This window comes from Microtus ochrogaster, chromosome 18 (genome assembly GCF_000317375.1).
Source record: "Microtus ochrogaster isolate Prairie Vole_2 chromosome 18, MicOch1.0, whole genome shotgun sequence".
NCBI classification, from domain to species: Eukaryota; Metazoa; Chordata; class Mammalia; order Rodentia; family Cricetidae; genus Microtus; species Microtus ochrogaster.
The window spans coordinates 42,006,111-42,028,151 of record NC_022020.1 but is presented as its reverse complement, the minus strand read 5'-3'; the positions used below and the strand labels follow the sequence as shown (position 1 = coordinate 42,028,151).

General features: G+C 41.4%; 1 protein-coding gene across 1 annotated transcript in view; it reads right to left on the bottom strand.

Moving 5' to 3' along the window:
* Window positions 1-732: 732 nt before the first annotated feature.
* LOC101991276 (ATP-dependent (S)-NAD(P)H-hydrate dehydratase-like) overlaps window positions 733-22,041 on the bottom strand; it is a 26,070-nt gene continuing 4,761 nt past the window's right edge. The window contains exon 3 of the mRNA XM_005356381.1: window positions 733-1,049. Within this exon, the coding sequence (XP_005356438.1) occupies window positions 733-1,049 (317 nt within the window). The remainder of the gene's footprint in view (window positions 1,050-22,041) is intronic.

The window sequence follows — 22,041 nt, the reverse complement described above, 5'->3', positions numbered from 1 at the left end:
ACACAAAGAGCATCATTTTCATTCCTGCCGAAGGACCATGGCACCCATCCAGTCTCCACACCACACGGAAGAGCCCAGAGTCTTTATTCTATTATGCAAATTCAGCTTTGCGAAATATTCTCCCATTGTTCTCGAAGACGGGAATTTTCGTGTGACCTCAGTTCAGTTCATAGAAGAGAATGGATTTGTTCTCTTGCCTTCAGCGTTGCCTTACTCCTAGTAACTAAAGCGTGGCTTTAAAAAGCGCCTTCCTGCCTCTGTTTCCCCTTTGTGGAACAGTGATTGCACCATGAATTGAATTATGAAAGCTTCGGCACCCACCATCAAGGGAGGACCCGAAATAGTCTCTGCCGGTTTTCACCCTCTTTTCTCTAGTCAGAAAAGCTGACAGAAGTCTCTTTGAGAACACTTGCATTGTTTAGAGACATAGACAGCAGGTGCCTCCAATGGCGGTGAACTGGATTCTCCTGTGTCACGTGGAAAGCATGTGCTGAGAAATGGCCTGTTTGACTCTCAGCAATACGGGAGGGCAGAAACGAAGTCAACATAAAAAAAGAAAAAAAAAAAAAAAGACGTCTGCTAGCACAGATCCAACTAGTCCCTAGAATCTAAATGTCAGCCTTGAAAATACTGAGCGAACCCAGCCTCTCTCATCCGTTACCACCCTCCCTTCTAATTGCCGGAAAGTAGTTATTTATCTGTTGTGTTCAGCTACTGCCAGGACTCTTGAGTTTAATTATCAGACTTCACTGGAAGTTCCATTTCCGCTGTCCCCTCTTTTTTTGCAGCAGCAGCCTTAATCGCATTTCTTACAGAATTCCTGTTAACTGTATCGGTGCCGTTTCTGGGTGCAGCTTCCTGGTGGTCCTCGGTTTCTGCCCAGGAAGTATCTCTCCTGGAATCCACTCGCAGGGGTGTAAGGGGCAGCTGTTCCATGCTGTCCACCTTCGCAAGCATGACTCTTTTGTTACTGCCGAGTTCACAGTCTTCTATCCGCCAATTCAGTGGAAGACAGATGCCTTGGAGAAGGTGTCCTGTGGGAGTTTCCTCTGAGTTTTGGACGGAAGCCTTGTTAAGATACCGAGTGTTCTAAACGGAGGCAGAACATCCCATCCTGCAGGCAAGTTTCTGAAGCTTGTAAACAACTCAAAGGCTCCAGGAGATCGTTAATGGACCAGATTCACTGGAGTCCTCCCTCCCCAGAAGTTCTAAAGGGTGAGAAATACGGAGAGATTCTCAGACCAGGCAAGATGCTGAACAGAGGCTCAGATACGCTGACCCACCTGGAAAGGATGCTCTCCAACCTGTTGAGCTGCCTGTGTGGTGGGCTTCCGGAACTGTCTCTCAAGCTTGCTGGGTGGGCTTTTGTAATGCAGCTGTCTTTAAGTCACTTCTTCCCCTGATAGTAATCCCTCTCCCATATTTTAACACCACTAAGACTCATTGGCTCACTAAGTCCATGGTGTCCATACTTGGGTCTGTTGTCAGCTCCTTATGTGGGGTGAGTAGATATTCCAGTCTCTCCAGAGCACAGGGCTTCCAGAATCTGCCCACAAAACCGCAACTGAGCCAGAAATTGAGCCCTGTTTCAATAAGGTGCTGGGGGAAGAGCAGACCGTCAGTTCCTACCAGCTCTTTTATCTCACTTTGCTGGCAAAAGACCCTTCCAGGAAGAATCTGTACTGGATGTGAGTCTGCATTTATAACATTACAAACATACATATATTGATAACTATATATTAAATGTATGCTTGTGTAGGTGCCTGCTTCTCAGTAGGTTCACGGCACACTTACAGTACTTACAGAGGCCAGAAGAGGGCATCAGATCTCCTGGAACTGGTCTTACAGATGGTTGTCACCAGCCTGAGGTGCGTTCTGGGAACTGAACCTGGGTCCTCTGGAAGACCAGTAAGTACCTTTAATGATCGAGCTCTTTTCAGTCCCAATCAATACAGTTTTTACAGTCAGAGAAGACAATCCTTCCGAGGGAAAAGACTAGTTCCGAGTGTGACCCTTTCACTCAAACCACCCTAATACTTTATAATCAGTGACAGCTGGCTAAAGCTGAGCACAGTGGTGTCTGGGCGCAGTTGACTTTCATAATAGGAAAAATATATATAACACAGACACTGCTAGTGTAAGGGCCAACATTAACCTGTAAGTCCCTCTTGCCCGAGGACAATGTAACTTCCTAGAATGTTGGGAGCTGTAGTTCTTGGGAAATACCAAGCCATACGCTTTTGCTCCCCTAAACAAATTTGACCCATCTACCCCGGATGTGCTTGATCACGCGTGAGCGGGAGGCATGTGGGCAGGAAATACGTCCGGATGTATGCTTGTCCCTGATGGGACCTGATGGGAAATGGAATGCATTTGGGGTTTTGCTTAAGCTGTTACAAAAAGTGACTCCTGAGGATTTTCTGGGAATCCTGGAAAGGAGCTGACCAGAGTTCATCCTGGCCAGTACTTAATGAAAGCCTGCTTCAAATTTGGCTCAAACATTGTGGAACTGGCCTTTCTCTTGCTGTTTGTTCTCAGGATTTGGACACACCTGACTTTTATGATAGGAAAAATATAAACATTGATAGCCCCATGCTGTCATCTGTCTTCTGCTAATGACTCTGGCTCCAAGAAGGGAAACACACACTTAGCACTTGGTTTTACCGTTACGAGATCTGCTAAGGATTGGAGTCATTCTAGGGGAAATTGTTTTAGCTAGAAGTGAATTATCACATGGCAGTGATTTTTGTTCAGGTTTGTTTGTAGCAGGGCTCAACATTAATGGGAGGTTTCTCCAGCCTACTGCTTGTCTTTTGCACTATGCTTTTCTCCGTCATACAAGGTCAATGGCAGCCAAATAAATGCAGACTTTTTAACCCCAGCCTTTGTAACGGTTACTTTTCTCATTACGGGAACCAAATACAAGATGCAACTTAAAGGGCTAAGGCTTGTTTTGGCTAGCCGCATTAATAAATAAATAAATTAAAAATAAATAAATAAATAATAAAGAAAGAAAGAAAGAAAGAAAGAGAGAAAGAAAGAAAGAAAAAAAAAGAGCCGGATCTGCTTTTAAACGCTGAGTTCCGGCCCAGCACATGCAAGGCCCTGGGCTTGATCCCTAGTAAACAATAAATAAACAAATCAAACTGGCATTAAAAAAAAAAAAAAAGAAGTGATATGTATGGTCCATTGTACCGGGGAAAGCACGGGGCCCTCAATGGGAAGCAGCAGGTCACATTGCATCTGTCGTCAGGAGCCGGTGATGGGACAGGCTGAAGGCTGTACTCTGCAACCTCCAGGGTTACCTCTAGAGACCCACTCCTCAAAGCATGCATTGCTCTCTTAAAGGTTTCACAGTCATCTTCAACAGTCCTCAACCGAGGACCAAGTGTCCAGACACAGAAGCCTATAAAGGGCATTTCACTCTTTAAGTCACCAGTTATTTCCCACTTCTAGAGGAAGTCATTCAATATCTCAAAACCCCACGATCCCCAGATACCGGAGTTGTGAAGATCCAGCCCTGAGCGGATGCTGGAAATGCAATGCATTTTATTTGCAAAGCATTTAGAATGCAGGGCACATAGTAAGCCTATGTGTTATGCATTATTATGCCTACTTAGTGTTCTCTACCCCCTCTCCTTCATAGCTTCTGATATATTGATTTGATTTACTCAGACGAAGCTTTTAATAATACAAACGTATTGACAATGTGCAGTACGACATCACAGCCCTTCAAGAAAACTAGCTCATTGATGAATACTCAGACGAGACATTCTGGGCTCAGCTTTGGCTGATGGGAGCATGAATTCGCTTGCAGCAGAACATCTTCATTTACAAACATCTTAAAAGGATGGAGCTTTGTGTATTTTGCACGATTTCAAATCCTAAGGACATGTTGTCTTGTTGGCTTCTGGCAGCTGTCATAAAAATTACCGTTCGCTTGGCTTCAACAACCGAAATTTGTTTTCTCACAGTTCTGGTCATCAGACATCTGAAACCAAAGCCACTCCCTCTGCCGAGGCTTGGGGGAAGAGACTGTGCTCTTCCTTTTCCTGCTCTTGCTGGCTTGAGGCATGCTTTAACTTGTGATGCATCATGCCACTTTTTCTCCAAGGTCACCTGCATCCTCTTCACTTTCAATTTTCTGTGTTGTCTCTGCAGACTCAGTTTTATAATGATTCATTTTGGATGATCCAGGACAAACTCTTTCATCTGCAGTACTTCCTTTGCCAGACAAAGTCATAATCACCAGTTTTGGGGACTAGAAGGAAGACACGCCTTTTTCAGGGATACTTAAGCCTTTTCTGCCATCTAGAATATGATAGGAGAATTTGTAAAAGTTGTCTGATTTGTTGTAACCAAATACAAATAAGTGATCATATTCATCGATTGGTAAGACTGGTTTTGATGTTCTGCTCTGGAAGCCCAAAAATGTGAGCCTATTTCCTCCTCGACCAAAGGTCAGAGAGTTGAAACTTAACCTCTATTCCTTCAAGATTATTGTGTTTCTACCTCAAACAAAGGTCCCACCTAGATTTAGATCAGAGAGTTCTGCTCTTTCAAGATTATTGTCAACAAGTGTGGCTAATATCCAGACCTTGTTTTTCAGGAGAAAGTAGTAGAGAAGTAGGTATGTTTCTACCTCAAATGAAAATCTAAGGATCCAACTAAGGTTCCAGTTCCCTTAAGGAGAGAACATTGGATTCCACTCAGGGAGTGGTTTGCCTACAGAATGTTTTGGTCTAGGGTGTGAGTATGACTTGTTTTGTTTTAGCAACAGAATGTTTAACTAGGAATGTACCCTATGACCTTCAGCAGGTCTGTTCATTTCCTTGTATTATGCTAATGCAGTTTTTATTTTACTCCTACCTCTTAAGGTCAGGGTATTTTTAAGCAATTGGAAATTAAACGTGGACAAGTTCCATGTTCACTGGAACTTACTCCCAGTACTATTCTAAGTTTTTCTGTTTTATTATTTTCACATCTTCTTACTCTTTACTTTTATTCTTGATCCCCACACCCCTACCCTGGCAAGTGGTGTTTTGTTGAGGCTGGACCTCAACATTCTGCTGCAGGGAAGAGCCAAGATAAGAAAAGGAGAAAGAGGACTATGGTGTTCTGTTGCATGATTCATGCCTTGTCTTTTATTGTTTGAAGCATGATTAACAAATCCTCAGAGGCAGATGTTGGGGTTTGACCTGAAGACCAGAAAAGCAAAGCGGCCAGCCACTGGCTCTTACCTCTACTCTGAAATGGTGATCCTGCCTCCAGGAGTCTCTGAGTAAGACTGAAACTGCGAGCTGCCTCCTCCTGTTTTTTAACCCTTTCTAGTTCTGGGATTAAGGGCATGTACTACTACTGTACACGTACTGGTTAGCTAGTGTGGCTACTGAGAGTAAAGGTGTGTATCATTGCTGCCTGCTCTGTAAGGCTGGCCTGTATGGCTATTTTACTTTTCTGATCCTCAGGCAAGCTCTATTTATTAAAATACAAATGAAATGCCACTACAGTTGTTCCTCCAGGAAGATGATGGTGTCTAATGGCAGACAAGAGTCGTCCTGAGTCCACACAGAAAGAGGAAAGGACTTCAAGAGACTGTAGAGGCTAAGGACCACAAGTAGAGCAGAAACAGAAGAGGCCCCTGTCTCCTGTTCCTGCATTAATGCCACTCTTTGCATCTCCCCTGAGAGTCAAAACTTTGGGAGAACCCCCAAACCCCTAATTTACCTTGGCCCCAATTTATCTCATGATGTTTCCAAAACATCAACAAATGATCAGAAAAAGCAAGGGGGCCAAAACCAAAGAAGCAGTGGTAACCGGCATGAGGACATAGGAGACTCACTCCACTGAAGAACCCCAGAGAAATATGCAGGGAATTATGGGAGCTGACATTTGCATAAACATTTCATCATTCAAACAAGTAAATATTATTGGCTGAAAAACTGAGAAAGGATAGAAGAAACATTTTGAGAGTCTGATTAAACTATTTCTCTAATGTTGATTTAAAACATCATCAAAAACTTGGGGGTATAAGACCATCGGATGTATTAGTTCAGTTTCCATATCACAGCAGAAGTCTGAAATTGAGATACTTAAAGTCTGTGGGCTTTTGCTTTTTCTTGGCTGATAACACTGGGAAAATCCTCTTCTAGGCTCATCCAGTGTTAGCAGAACATGTGGCAGTGAGCACGGAAATCCATCTTTCCTTGATGGGTTAAGTTTCTGATGGCTGCCCATGTCCTTGCCTCAGTATCCCCTCATCTTCAAGGCCTTCTTGTGCTGCTATAGAATTTCTCTTCTTTACTAAAAGAGATTACACTGGACACAAATAGGTCATTTAAGAGAATTTTCCTGTATTATCGGCCCCTCTGGATGGGAAGCAGAAGGCCGATTCTAATCTCATGTGTCCTGTCAGCTCGTTGACTGATGGTCCGGAGAGCCCACTGCTTTGACCAGGACCCAGCCTTCTAGTGAGGATACACTAAACATCTAAGTAGAAGCTCCGCAAACTCTCTCCTCACTTTAAAATTATGTACCTCTGCCTCTCTGGCAGTAAAAGACTAAAAGGTATTATCAAATCCACGGTGCAAAATATATCTTGTGAATTTTCTACGACTTGCCAGCTATTTCCAGCACCATCACTGGGGTCAGAGCAGTGGGAAGCTGTCAACTTACATTTGAGTGGCGCTTTCAGAATGCACGGCATTGTGAGTGTATGATATGATAAGCATTCTAACTAGTTTTCAATAGGAAACTGCCAAACAATCATGTAATGGAATCATTCAAAATAAAGGATCAAGCTACATGAGTATTGGCTTCGTCTGCTAACACTCCTTTTATATAAATTGTTACATGTGGAGTTTAAATATATCCAAGTAGCCAGCATGAAAGCCATTGAGGTGTTTAGTTTCCAGCATGACTTAAGTGTAGTGCACCAAAAAAAAAAAAAAAAAAAAAAAAAAAACAGGTCATGAATTCCTTTTGCAATATTCAACTTCTTGAATAGTAACTTGCACCATTCCTGACCAAGGGAAGTGAAAGGAAGGATAATGTGGCTTGCGGTTCCATAGGATGCAGTCCATCAGAGCAGAGATGGTATAGCAGATAGAGCAAGGGATGGCCAACTGTACTGCATCTATAGTCAGAAAGAATGATGAGTATTATTAGGTCCAGGACCCTAGTCCTACCTTATTCAGAGTGGGTTTTCTCACCTCAAGTAACCTCATCTCGAAATTCACAGACATGCCCAGAGCTCTCTTCCAATTTTACTTCTAAACCAATTAAGTTAACCACTAAGATCAACCTTCGCACTTGCTCAACAACATTTTTTCTAAATGATTACAAATTAGCAATTCTTTTGAGAATCCTTTGTCTAAAACATTGGCTCAAATCTGCAGGGCTCCATATAAAGCATAAGAAGACATAAATATCTATTCTCAGCATTCGTGTGAGTCATACGAGCAGGATTCAGATGGGCCCTGAAATGCAGGTTAGTGAAGGATTCGTATTATTAATTGTTGAAACCAATAAAGCAAGAACCCTGTCTTCACATCTGTCGTCGTTTTCCCTCAATTATTCTCTCGGCAATGCTGTGTTCCTGTGGTTAAATCTACCTCACGTTCTTCAAACACTAAGGAAACCAATACTCCCCTGAGCTTCCCCAGAAGGTAGTGGCTTCTGAATGTGAGAATTCAGGACTCACAGCACCAAGAAGGGACACTTTTTAGAACTTACACTCCGGGTCTAGAGGTTCATTGAGTTTTGTTTATTCAGCAAACCTTTATTGAGTACCTACTCAATGTCATATTTCTCTGCTGGAGATAGGATGGTGGACAAAGCAGTCCTTGGATGCAAAGAGTGTGGATTCTAGTGTAAGACAGACAGGAAGCAAACCAATGGAAGATCTGTGATGAGCGATTAGGCGTGAAGTAAGGGGAGTGTGGGAAGAGAAGGCTTCTGACGTGTGTGATGGATTATGCGGGATGGGCAAGAGAGTTCTAGGCAGACTTCGAGCTCATGTGTCAAACCTCTGGACACATTGAAGAAATGGCAAAGAAGCCAGAGCATCTCCAGCGGGGTGAGCAGGTGCCAGTGTGGTAGCAGAGTTTGCAGGGACAGCCAAGGCCAGCTTTTAAATGGCTACGGTAGTGATTTTAAAGGAGTTTAGTCTCACTAGTAAAGGAACCCAGTGAACTTTTTGTGGGTTTTAAGTAAAAGCTACACAGCTTCATAAATTTATTTAAGTATTTTCATTTTCAGATTTAAGTAAAGGCCCAGTAGCAACTATTTTATTGAGATCCAATTTAGATAGGTACTGAACTCTTAGTTTATATCAGACACTTGTAGAGGTTCTGGTATGTATATGTATGCATATATATTATATATAATATGTATACATGTATACATATATGTGTGTATAAATGTATATACATAACCATTATGTGGTTCCAGACTAGTAATAAGCAAGGAGAAATCAACAAAAAAATTCTATATTCAAACAAGATATCAAAATAAAAGAATCAGGATGGATTACTGAATTGGTATGGAGTACTGAAGTAAGAACTATAATTACTCTTTTGGGTGAGGGTCTAAATAAATGTGATTGAAGATGTGGCATCTGAGTTGGACTTTGAGGGATGAGAATTGTGACAATAGAGAAGAAGGAACAATATTGATCTGGTTGTTTGCTGTGGAGTAGTTGGAGGTCAATCTGGACAGGGAGCAGTATAGCACAGTGGTCAACAACATAATCCTGACAGCTGTTGGTTCTTTTTGTGGTACTGGGAATTGAACCTAGGACCTCACATTTGTTGGCGAACTCTCTACCAAGCAGCAATATTTCTGTCCTGTAGTTTTATCTTTAATTCTTATTCTACCATTGCTTGTAGCCATGTCAGAGGAGCAGCAGAGAGCAATTGACTTCAGGGAATCGGACCACCAGGAAACAAAATCCTGATGGCTACATCTTGGCTAGGCAAGGCCTCCAGACCACATATCCCAGAGTGTCTTTTGCTTCTGCTGTGCCTTTACATATTTGCTACTGCCATATTTCTCTGGTATAGATGGGTGTGGGGAGATCCCCACTGCCTGTAATGTTGTGTGTTTATGTCATGGAAACATCCTTTCCATTGGGCATTTTGACCTGTGGATTATTATAAAGGTGATTTCCTCCTAAACTATACAGTTGAACTGAAGCAATGATCTTATACAATAATAGTGCTAGTTTAAAAAGAATTCTGATCATTGATGGTCTTCAACAAATATAGTAAAGGATTATGATAGAAGTTAGTTTAGTGGAGAAATAAGCATAGTTAAAGATAGGATAAACTGTTGGCCCTGCCTCTGATAAGACAGAGGTTGCAGAGGATAAAAAAATAAAACAAGGAAGTATCATATAGCTAGAACACGTGAGTTTTTATTGAGGAGCCACATAGACTGTGGCTTAGCTTAATAATTTAGAAAAACAATAGAGTCCCGGTAGCCCAGCTAGCTTAAATTCTTTGAAGCTTAATGTTGGGAGATGTGTTCATAGGTTTCAGAGTGCATCATAGCTGAAATAAAGCTTTGAAAAATAACTTAATGTTAGACTAAAATGTTTTTGTTAAAAAGCTTTGAGGTAAAAAAAAAAAAACCCAAGAAGCTTTAGAAAGGCACCTAGTTGAGTGAGGAACTCTTGAAGATCAGGGAACAAGAGCAAAGCGGCGGGGGACCAGCCTCAGCAGAGAAGTGGGTCAGTTCAAATATCATCAGCTGGCGTGCCTTTCTTGCTAGGATTGGTTAGTGACTAATGGTGATGATTAATTCCTTGTATTCATTTCTGCCTACAATCTCCTGATATAAAAAACTATTGATGAGTGGGTACATACCCTAAAGATTTAAAGTAGAGCTGACTGATGTTTTTCATATATAAAAATTTAGGTTTGTGATTCCTTTAAGATTTCTTATAAGATTGCCTTTCAAGGTAAGTAATAAAGTGATTGATCCTTTCTTTGATACCCCAAAACACAGCCCTGCCAGTAAAAGAACTGTCTGAGAAAAATATTGTGCTTGTATACACTCTGTTAATCTCTAACAAGTTATTTGGGTATGTATGTACATGGATTCTTAGTGATAATTTTTTTTTCACCTGTAATACATAAAAGTTTAATCATGTAAGAGATATGGATAACATGCTGTTTTTCACTTGGATTCATTGTGATCATTCACTTGAAAAATAGAATGTAACCACACTGTAGTAGCTATACTACCTGATAGCTTTTGCTGTATATAAGCTGTAGAAGAAAAATAAAGATTAATAAGAATACAGAAAAAGAATAAAGAAGAGTGGTGTGTGTCTTTTCCCTTACCTCCTCAGATAAAAAGGTCACAGTACACCGACTCAGTGGATTTCCCTTTGATCCCTGTGCTGCTGGAGGCTGGCTCCCCAGGTAGTGAAACACCATATTCTATGTATCACTGGAAAATTTATTGAAAACAAACAACAGAACCTTCTGTGAACCTGTTTACCCACTTGTACTACACTACTATCACATAGATATTTGTAAAGATGAGCTAGTTTAATATTAGTGCCTTCTTTGAGAAGTTGTGGTGTATAGCAAGAGCAACACAATATTGGCTGTGATTCTATCAAATTAAAGGTAGACTAATAGTCTCTCGTGGATGGAGATGGCAGCCTGACTTTTCTAGAGGGATTTACACTCTTAAAAACAGAGTGACTTTTCAACTCGTTTGATTTTTAAAGAGTCAAGTCTAAGCTTTTGAGGACAAATGCTTTACTTTGTAAAGATTATGTTTGTGCCTAGTTATTTCAGATGGGGTTGACGTGACAGACTTAATGAAGACATGGGTCACATAACTTCACCCCGCTCTTAGCCACAGAATAAACTCTCAGCCCTGGCTAAGCATGAGGCAATGGATGATGAAAAAGACAGACCACACCATTATACTATGTGGATCACTCAGCAGCTAATGACCAGAAGGGGAACGCAAAGGCATAGCCCAAAAGCACTCAGTGACTATAAATTGACCTAGGTTCATATTCTTATGCCTGTTGGCTGAACTTAAATTAAAAAAAAAAACTTCATTATAGTGTGTGTGTATCTGTGTCTGAGTGTGCATATGTGGTTGTGTGCATACCATAGCATATGTGGAGGGATCAGAGGACAGCTATGGAAGCTGGTTCTCTCTTTGCACCATTTGGATCCCAGGAATTGAGCTCAGGTTGTGGTGTAGGAGGGTCTTCTTTCTATGTGTTGCTTTCATTGGTCAAATAAAGAAACTGCCTTAGCTTTTTGGTAGGGCAGAATTTAGATAGGTGGAGTAGACCAAACAGAATGCTGGGAGAAAGAAAGCAGAGTCAGGCAGACGCCATGGCTCTCCTCTCCGAGACGGATGCTGGTTAGACTCATGCCGGTAAGCCACAGTCAAGTGGCGATACACATTAATGGAGATGGGTTTAACCAATATGTGAGAGTTAGCCAATAAGAGGCTAGATATAATAGGTCAGGCAGTGTTTAAATGAATACAGTTTCCATGTAATTATTTCGGGTGTAAAGTGCCCGGGCAGCCCGGTGCCAGGAACGCAGCCTGCCGCTCCTTTTACAAGGTTGGTCATAGACAACTTTACTCATTGTAACATTTTCCTCCGTCCTGAATTTAAACTTTAAGTGTTCACCTCTAGGTTGAGATTCTGGCATGTTTACTCGCTGATAAAAAACCTCGTATGCTGATTCACGAAAACTTTTCAACTGACCTAATCATACTATAATTTCCAATGTGATAAAAAGTAGATCCTGAAACACTCAAGCAAAACATAATGTGATCAACGAGCAAAGAAGAGAGGTAAGGGCTGGAGAGACATTGTGGGACAGGACAAATAGCTTGCTTTTGGGCCATGGTAAAGCTCAACTGGGCAGTGAGAATACAAAGTAAAGTCAACGTGGGGTGCCCGCTCCTCACCCTCGTCATCTAGTACACCTCCCCCAAACCCTGCCTTGCTTGGCAACCACTTTAGATGTCCTGACCTTAGCAGAAAATGCAGCCAGCTTGCCTTGTGCCGGAAATGCATCTAAATGACAAGGCAACTCCTGTCAGAGACCCACCCCGTGAATGGTGAGCTCAACTTGCCTTGCCTCCAGCTGCTGTGTTTAGATGCCCTTGGTTCGCCATTTGCTCTGTCTGCATCCGAGGGTGCCTGGGAACAAACTGGTGGGAGTCTAACTGTTGAGAGAGGTGAAGGGATGACATTTGAAAGGCAAACACTGAGATGTTTTTCAGTCAGAGAAAGCCGCAGCTGCTACAGATGCTGGTGGTGCAATGGACGACACGGGGAGCCAGGAGCAGAGGGGAAAGTCAGTTCAAGATGAGAGGTTGGCGGCAGAGAAAACAATCAACTCAAGATGAAAACTGAGGTGTCCAGGCAGTGAGAAGTGGGCTGAGTCCTCTCAGTCAGAAGGCCGGCTGAAGGAAAAGCTGAGTACCCAATAAAAAGTGTTGTAAGGCAGAAAGTGAGAGATGTAGACCTCTTCTGCGTCAAGGCCAAAGAGACATCGCAGCAGCAGAGATGCCTGGAAATATGTAACGCACAAGCTGCGTTCTCTGAGCAAGCTGTGTTCATCTCCTTTGGAAGCTAAAGGAGTTGGCTTCATGTTGGATGACCTTAAATGACCCCTGCTTGGGTGCCTTTGATTCAAGAAGTCTTTGCCAACCCCTGTGGTTTTCACATCATTACTAATGACAGACACAAGTACCAAAACATTTTGACCAGCTGCCCAAAGTATCTGAGAGTTTAAAATATAGTTTAGTTGATTGAAAATGCCATCTAGGTGTCAGCTATCCTGGAGGTCTTTTTTGACCCATATCTAGAAGGGTTCATTGAAACAGAAACAGATTCTAAAGGTGCCTAACTTGGTATCAGCAAATCCTGTGAAACGGAGAATAAAAAACATGACTCAGAATCAGCATGAAATTCAAAGAACAGTGGGACTTAGATTCAGTGAGATTTCAAAAGCCAGGCAATCACAGCCCTACCTGGCCTTTGTAGCCAAAGAAACCCTGGGAAATCACGAGCATGCCTTCCTCAATGAGCTCAAAGCAAGTCCAGTGCTTCTTTCTATTGCACAGAGAATTTACAGAAATCCAACCTACACCGGTCACTCAAACACCATTTATTGAGGTGTCACTATGTACCGGACACACCATGCTGGAATTTAGGACACCGTAACAGGACACCAACGCCAGTGGTCTATATAAGAGCCTCCGAGATTTCAAAGGACTGCAGTATGTATCCCAAAATGGGTGATGCCAGCCAGGTATGTTCTTTTTAATCACTAGGGGATTCTACTAATTAGCACCCGAATATAAGCATATAGGACGCTGTCTATGATTTTGGTGATGATAAAAGTTAGGTTGATGGCATTACTTTGAAAGACTATGTAAGAGGATTGTGTTCAAAAGGGAATCCTCTTAGATAAACATGATTGTCCCTATATAACAAAATAGCCTGGGTTGAGCTTCTTTCCCTTTGTCTCCCCCATCATCATCACAGGTGACATTCCAACACAATAACAAAACAGAAAAACAAGAAAGAGCGAGAAGTGGCTTGACTGTACTAAGATAAAGAATTTACGACCTTGGGAGTTCGGGAGAAATGTAGGAGACCTTTAGACTTCTTGCTTTTCCCTTTCTTTCCTTCCTTCATACTCTCTACAATTTAACTGTTAGGACTATGGATCTCAGCATCTATGCAAATTCCACCTGAGTTTGTCGCCACCGCTGCCTGAGTAGTCCTGATGACTCGCTCCATCTTTCAAGGCCTTCTTTCTAACTCTGAGAAACAGTGATGGCAGCCTGGAACTTAGAGTCAATGAGAGGATTTCTAGGAGCCCGGGCATGAGCTTGAGAGAGTGCTGGAGACTCAACCCGCACTCCTTACACCGCCGATCTCCATTCTTGCTCCCCTACTTCACATTTGTGGTCACCATAACCTTTGCTCACTTTCCTATACAAACTTCATAAAATAAATTTATAGAAGGGGGAAAGCAAATAAATACTTGTCACCTGTGTGCCCTTATAAAAGCCCCTGCGACCTTCTAAACTCAAGTTTTCCAACTCAAAAACTACAGATGTCAATAACTTTTTTTTCTTATTGGGATATGCAAAGGACTGAGAGACATCCTCCACTTCCCCTCCAAACACTCTCTAAGCTTTCATATTCTTCTCTAGATAGCTTCTATTGGCCAATCAGATCAATGGGCAGACTTGCCCTCTGGCTTCTGAACTGCCTTGGAGGGTGGAAGACAACAGAGGGACTCAGATGGAACAAAATGTGGTCCAAGTATTTCTCTCTCTCTCTCTCTCTCTCTCTCTCTCTCTCTCTCTCTCTCTCTCTCTCTGAGGTATCATGTAAGTAAATGGCACCAATCTACTGAAGTACACAGATCTTGTTAGGGAGCTGTATCTTCTTTGGGCTCTACTGTTGTCTTCCCTCATGATGCTCTGAGCTTGGTATTAACAAAGGCAGTGGATACTACCTACACCCCTCCCCATGGCTAGTTTCACTAAAACAATCTCACACACACCTTGTGAATAGTTTCTTTATTAAATTCCCCTCGGTTATCCCCATCTGAGTATGTCATCTGTTTTTGTTTTGTTGTTCCTGATTTCCCGAGAATCCTGGTTCCTATAACACGTGAAGTCTCTTACATGCTCGGCTTCTTTAAAATGATGACAAAATGTTTTAGGCATTGTAAATCTCACTGGCTAGCACATAGTAAACATGATGTCTCTGTTATGCCTTCCCTTCCTTCTACCAAAGTTCCTTATGACGGAGGGCCTTATTCTTCAAGTGCCTCAGGAAAGCGGTGTAATTTGTGTTCCTTTGTAACAAAACCACAATATGGCAGGGTAGGTCACTTCTTGCACAGTTAAGACATGCCATTGGCTTGAGGAGCCTGCACCCTGCCTCACTGAGGCTGTTGAAATGTCAGCAACTCCTTATGCTCAACTCAGTGCTGATGCTGACAGATGGGGTAAGAGCTATGTGGAACGAAAATTTTATTTTCAACGTGAACCTCAATGGTTTCCCTTTTTAAAAAATCCCTCTACGGCTCACACAGCTGCATGGTGGTGTGAGGACCTTCAGCCTCCTTCTGCACTTCGCCCTCTGCTGCATTTTCAGGGCTAATTGATTAGTGCCTCTGATGTTCACCTATGAAGCAGCCCTGATAAGTTTGCAACTGTGTGCAGTCAGGGAATTTCTCTAGGGAGCTGGACTGATACTTTGCAGAAAAGCCTGACCTGCAAGCTTTGCAGGTGGACTGATTCACTTAGAAGAATCTTATCAGCATCATCTAAAACGCCATCTTGGGGCTGATTAGATGGCTCAGCAGTTAAGAGCAGTGCTTATTCTTCTTGAGGACCTGGGTTCAATTCCCAGCACCCACATGGCAGCTCACAAGTGTCTGAACTCCAGTTCCAGGGGATCTGATTACCTTCACAGCAATGCACATAAAATGAAGTTAAATAAAATGCCATCTTACAATCAAAGGATAAAGATAATTTGTATTTAACATACCCCAGTAAAAAGGGCTGCAAAAAAAACCAACCCTGTCATTCAGCAAATGGTTTATTGGAGTGAGATTTGCTGTGTATACTTCTATAACATGTATCCTGTCATTTCTAAGAAAACGTACTACTGCACACTGACTCGGGCAGGGGTTGGTGTTGGGCAAAGGCAGAATCCGCATATGTGCTCTGAACACTGGTCTGTTGACATTCTCTATAGAGTCAGAGAGAAATCATGACTTTAAGATCGTCTGGATTGTTCTGCTTCACTTCCCACTGCAAAGACTCTTGACACCCTGTTAAGTAGAAAGCAAATGCTTTTGTGGTGGGCCTGATGATTGTGCCTCTTATTTTGCCAGAATAGCAACAAACATAATTTACGTTTATTTTTTGAGATCCTAATTTAATTACACTTATCCCTCCCCTTTCCTTCTCTTCAAACCCTCCAATACACTCCTCCCTCCTTTCTTTCAAAGTCATGACCTCTTTTTCGTTTATTGTTATTGCATGCATATATGTATTTGTATATGCATATATACCTAATATATACATGTTGAGTCAAATCCATATAATGTTAATTGTATGCATGTTTCCTTTCTATTTTTTTTTTGTTTTTGTTTTTTTGAGATATGGTTTCTCTGTAGCTTTAGAGCCTTTCCTTCCTGGAACTCGCTCTGTAGACCAGCTTTCATTTCCTAAACACTGTAATGCTTTAGAAATAACTGTCTGGAGCTGAGCATAGTTGTGCAAGCCTGGATGTGATGCCAACACTCAAAGCAGAGACAAAGCATTGGAGTTGCAGCAAAGGTCCAATAAGAGAAACTCCAGCTCAAGAGCTGAGACCCACTGACCTGGATGGAGATGTAGCATTCAGTTGGGCTGGGCCAATCACTCTTCCAGGCAGTGATTGCTAGGAGTGCAGATTCACCTCAAGTCATGCTAGAGATAGGTGGGATAATTTAGTCCTTTTCCAGAAGCTATGGAGACACTTTCATCAAACCGATCACTTTTCATGACAATAATTCCCTGTTACTTCAGGAACTCGGTGTGTGCTGGCTGAATTTGAAGGGGAAGAGGAAACCTGAGACTGTATTTAAATAAATAAAAAAAGGGGGGGCGAGTCCTGAGAAATGTCTGTTCTGTGAAAGATGACTAACCATCGAGGACTACTGTTTCTACAACTCCTCCGGGCTGTGAAACTCTTGCCCGTTTGCCCAACTCCTGATGCCAGACATTCCTGGGATTTGATGCCATCATGTTTTTCTCCTCCTTGCCAATCACTTCAGATTGATCAAGAAGTCAAGCTACCACCAAAGGGCTAAGACACTGTCACCTCCTTGCAAAGTCACCTCCTTGCAACAGGATAAAATCTCAGTGAACTTCCCCTCTCGGTGTGCTTGCTGACCAGGTAGAGTCTGTGATCACCCATTTGCAAATGTAAAAGTTCCATTACAGAGTTACTTCTGTTTTGTTTGCACGTCTCTTGGTGCAATGCCAGCACTATTCCTTTCCCAGAAAAGGATGAAGTCAAGGCCAGCCTTAGCTAGGCGAGGCCAGCCTCCTCTTTACAGGAGTTCAAGACCAGTCTCAGACACTCAGAAGTTCAAGACCAGTCTCAGACACTCAGAAGTTCAAGACCAGTCTCAGGCACTCAGAAGTTCAAGACCAGTCTCAGGCACTCAGAAGTTCAAGATCAGTTTCAGTTACACAGGAATTTGAGGCCAACCTACCTGAGACTCAGGAGAAAAAAAAAAACCACTGCATTAATAATTCCTTGGGTAATAAGTGCTAAGTTAGAAAGGATTCAAACTTAATTTACAATCAACTTACAGTTTTGACTAAGAAAATTGGCAGCACACTTACAAACTTTACTAACTCGAGCTTATACAGACATTAGCCACTTTTTCCAAAATTGTGTTTTATTTTCCTCAGTGACTTTTGCATCATCACAGTTAATTGCTGAAATAATAATCATCCTACCTATGACCTCTTCAATAGAAATCCAACTGTCTAAAGGAAGTGTAATGAATGAATCGTTGTTTTATTAAATCAACAATTAATGGGTGAAGTTCTTCGAACTAACAGGCTCCTCAAGATGACCTCTGGTTAATCTTAAGGAGATTGAAAAATGTCTGAAAACGTAGCCTGTCAACGAAGCACCAAGTCCTATGCCATATGCTTTGTATTTATTTAAGTAAGTAGAGTAAAAAAAAGATAGCCCATCCTCTCCATAGACTGCTCTGAGCCTTCCCCGGACAAGCAATGGTTTTCAGAGTTATGATTGCTAATGGCGTTTGAATGCCGCCTGTGCAGGCCTTTGACTCCCTAGCGTGCAGTGGGGTTCAGCCCTTTCCAGATGGGAAAAAGATAAGGACCCTGGGAAGACAGCAGGTCATTCTTGGAGAGCTGCCAGGGACCTGAAGCCAAATGAATCATGGAGGGCTACAGTGCTTTAGCCAGCATTTTTCTGTTTTAATTTATCAAGCCAAAGCTTGTTGACATGAAAGGGAATGAATTTGTTATACAGTGAGCTCTAAAAAGCCAGCTCAAGGGTTTAGTGTGGAAGAACGCTGACAATAAATAACAAGGGAAACCCAGCGCCGGTCCTTCTACCAGCACCTGCTCTCTGTGTTGAGGTGCACAGACAATGAACTCGAATCCCGGTATCTCCATCAACTGGAAGGGGGCCAGTTCTCCGAATCATTATAGCAGCTCCAGAATCTTCTGTAGATGATTATCAAAGGGTTAAGCTACACAACAGGCATTTTCATGTTTGCTCTATGCGGCCGTGTGTATCTGTTTAGCAAATATAATAAAGTAACCGACAGAAATGGCAGGTGTGACTGCTTATTCCTAGGACATGGCACTGCAGATAGGAAAGACTAACGCTATCTCCTTTGCGGGTGGGTGGGGACTTTTCCGGGAGTTGGCCCATAAAACGACAATAAAATAAATCCCAGACTAGTGTCCATAAATGAAATATTCGCATTTAGCCAAAGCAAACAAATTGGGCTTCATAGGAAAAGCAAGGTGTTTTAAAGACCCCTCTGTGAGTGAAAGGGAAAAAGAAAACACCCCAAAACCAAAAATCCCCAAGAACAAAAAACAAAATAAAACCAGCTAGTCTGAGGAGGATTTAACCAACGTGTTCATCTCATGCAGGACGGAAGATCCTTCCTTAGTGATAGCGTATGAACCAAACCTCCACTCAGTGCTATGGCTGTGGCTCCTGATTGGCTGGCTTTCTCCTGTTGGCTGACAGATGTCACAAGCACAAGAAACAGCTGCCTTAGGGTGCTGTCCCTCACTTTGTGAAGACAGAATAACATGCACTGGGCATGCGTATGCTCTCTGGGTTAGCGCCTTTGTGGAAATTTGGAGAATTTCCTCAGAACTGGCTTAGTGTTGATCATTTTTTCAGAACTTGGTTATTTCTTTGTGTCTATCTTAAAAGAATATTAACCAAATCTTACTATGGGCGGTGCATGATAGAAGGTTCTGTCGGCTTTGCGGTTTGATAACGCAGCTGAAACCATTGCACATCATCAATCTTTTCAATCAGAAAAGAGCAGGTAGGTAAATGTGTAATGAAATACTCATGACATAAATACATGACAGAGATCTCTATCACAGGTAGGAATCAAACATGACTCAAGGCCTTCTACCAACCTCCGCTGCTTTTCTAATTTATAAAACCATACGTTCTTGTAATACAAAAACTTAAGTGTCACCTAAATCAATAATTTATTTTCTTTCTTTATTTAAAAGAATGCAATTGCAAAATATTACAGCCTTGTCCAATTTAGAGTGCATGTTTTCTATTACATAATGTGTGTGCTACATATAAATCAAAGCTAATAAATATGCATACATCCTCATAAATATGGGAGGCTACATCCGAGTCGTCATCCTAAACAGAAAGTCTGCACTAGCATGCTTTTAAGGAATGCATGCACTATAAGCTGAATTTTTTTCAGTCAGTTAGAAGATGCAAATAAAAGTCCTCATTACATTGCAAACACCTATTCTTACCAATATAGTTTTTTTTTTTAAATTTATTTATTTATTAAGGATTTCTGCCTCCTCCCCGCCACCTTACCAATATAGATTTGATACTGTCTGTACTTCTACAAAAAGAAAACAAAACCCTTAAAGTCTATGAAATAAAAAAAATACATTACTAAATTAGCCTGGAAAATAAACACTAGCCAGAAATGTTCTCAGGGAGAAGACGGGTTAGTTCTATGAGGTAATATAGCATGGCTGCACGCTCATCAATTTTACCTTAACACCAGCCCAGGAGTACATGGGAAGTCGCATTGGGAGGGCGATTCAGAAATGGATTTAGATACATATGGCCATTATCATAAAGAGGGCACTTTGAGCCAGTGGAGATAAAGACAAAGTTTTCAATAAATCTGTGATAACTATGCAGTCCTTTGGAAAAAGTAATACCACATCTCCAAACACTTCCCAGATAAAAATAAACTCCAGATGGATCAAAGATTTCGAGTCAACAATGAAGCCATAAAAGTATTCAGTGAGAATGTGCTTGGATTTATTTATAACCTGGAGATGGAGTTGTTCTTTCCATGCAGATACAATATTGGGAAGGCACAACTCCAACAGTTTACTCTGCTATAAAAAAATGTCAGAACAGCTGAAAACCTTATGAACAGAAAGATATGTAACAACAAACAAAAAGTGACCACTCCCCCTTCACTTCTTTCTTTTAAAAAAGCCTTATAAATAGATTTCAAAAAAAAAACATAGCAAACAAGCTCATACACATGTAATAACATGCCTGCAATCTTAGTGTGGGTGAGGCTGAGGCTGGAGGGTCAGGAGTTCAAAATCAGTCTTAGACTCTACTTCAATAATAATGATGATAATAATGAATAAAAGGGCATTTCATAAGGAAAAACAAATTTCTGGCTGTCATATGAAAAAGTGTCAACTTCCCTGATCTAAAAACAAATTCAAATTAAAACAACAAAGGAAAGATAATATGAATGTAAGGCCACAGAATAATTGTCAGAGCTGTAAGAGCAATTTGGAAATGTAATAAAATGTAACAATATAAAAATACAATTTGCAAGCAATCATTTAAATACCAATTGGTGAAAGATTTGCTAATAAGTTATGGTATATATTAAATAACGCAATAAGGCTTAGCTAACCAAGTAAAGAATCAGAATTGGGCCAGCTATGTTAGCACATGCCTGAAGTCCTAGAACTTGGGAAGCTGAAGCAAGAGGCTACCTATGCTAAGCCATATAGCGAATACTGGTCTCAGAAAGAAAACATTTGGGATAGAGACACATATTGTGAAAATCTTATCACTTAATCAAATAAGTGGAAAATTTATCATATAAAGGTTTTAAATAATTATGAAGAATAGCAGAGAGCACCATGCACAGCGAAAGATGACTAAGGTAGGTGGGGTTGCTTCAACCACAAACACAAAAGCTGAGCCTTAAGGAATAAAGAGATTTAAAAAAACAAAAAAACCATGATCAGCAGAGCAGAGAGAAAGCATTTAAGTCTAAGAAATGGAACATCCAAGATTGAGATTTTTCAACTTTTTGATTACTAAAGAAGAGTTTTGAATCAACAAATAATAATAACCAAATAATCATAAATAGGAAGGGGGAAGGTGCCTTCATATCCCGAGGGCTTTACTTACTGTAGCAGATACAGGCAATGAAGAAGTGATTGTTATCTGTGACTTATCAGGGAATGTTAGGCTTTTAATCTGAAGTATTCCCCCACAGGATTATGCATTAATATTAAGTTTGCTTGGTGCACAGTTAGTAGAGGTTCTGAAAACTTGGAGGGAACCCAGCTAGAGGAAGTGGGTTCATAGAGGCAGGTGCTCCAGAGTCTGTTACTACTGGCTGCTTCTTGTCTTCTCTGAGAGTTCTGGTCCACAATAGTGTGAACCGAGCCTGCCTGTCATGCCTTCCCAACAACGTCAGACTGAAGTCTCTGAAACCATGAGCCAAGGTAAGTCTTTCTTCTTTTACCCTGCCTGTGTCAGCTAACTTGGTCAAAGGAATAAGCAAGTACCAAAAGCAGAGATGGAACAGACTCGCCCCTGAACTACCTCAATGTAGCATCTAACACATGTGGAATTACATGGCATTTCTATCTTTAAAGCTAAGAACGAGGTTTGAAAATGTAAGCAACTCATCCAAGTCTGCCTGTTAACAGGCTTGACATCTATTGTGTAAATTTTGTCATTTTTGAGAAAGAAACGCATAACCTTAAACAACAGTAAACAAGACAGAAGAGTCAACAAAATTCAAACCTATGTGTGTTTCCTACACTGATCTTTCTAACACCAGATAAAATCTTATTTTTGCATAACATGAAGAAAAAATGGAAAAATATCTTAAATTGCCTCAGATTGTCCACTGCATTACAGATTCCCACAACTTCAGTGATTTAAATACAACAAACATTCATTATGCGTTA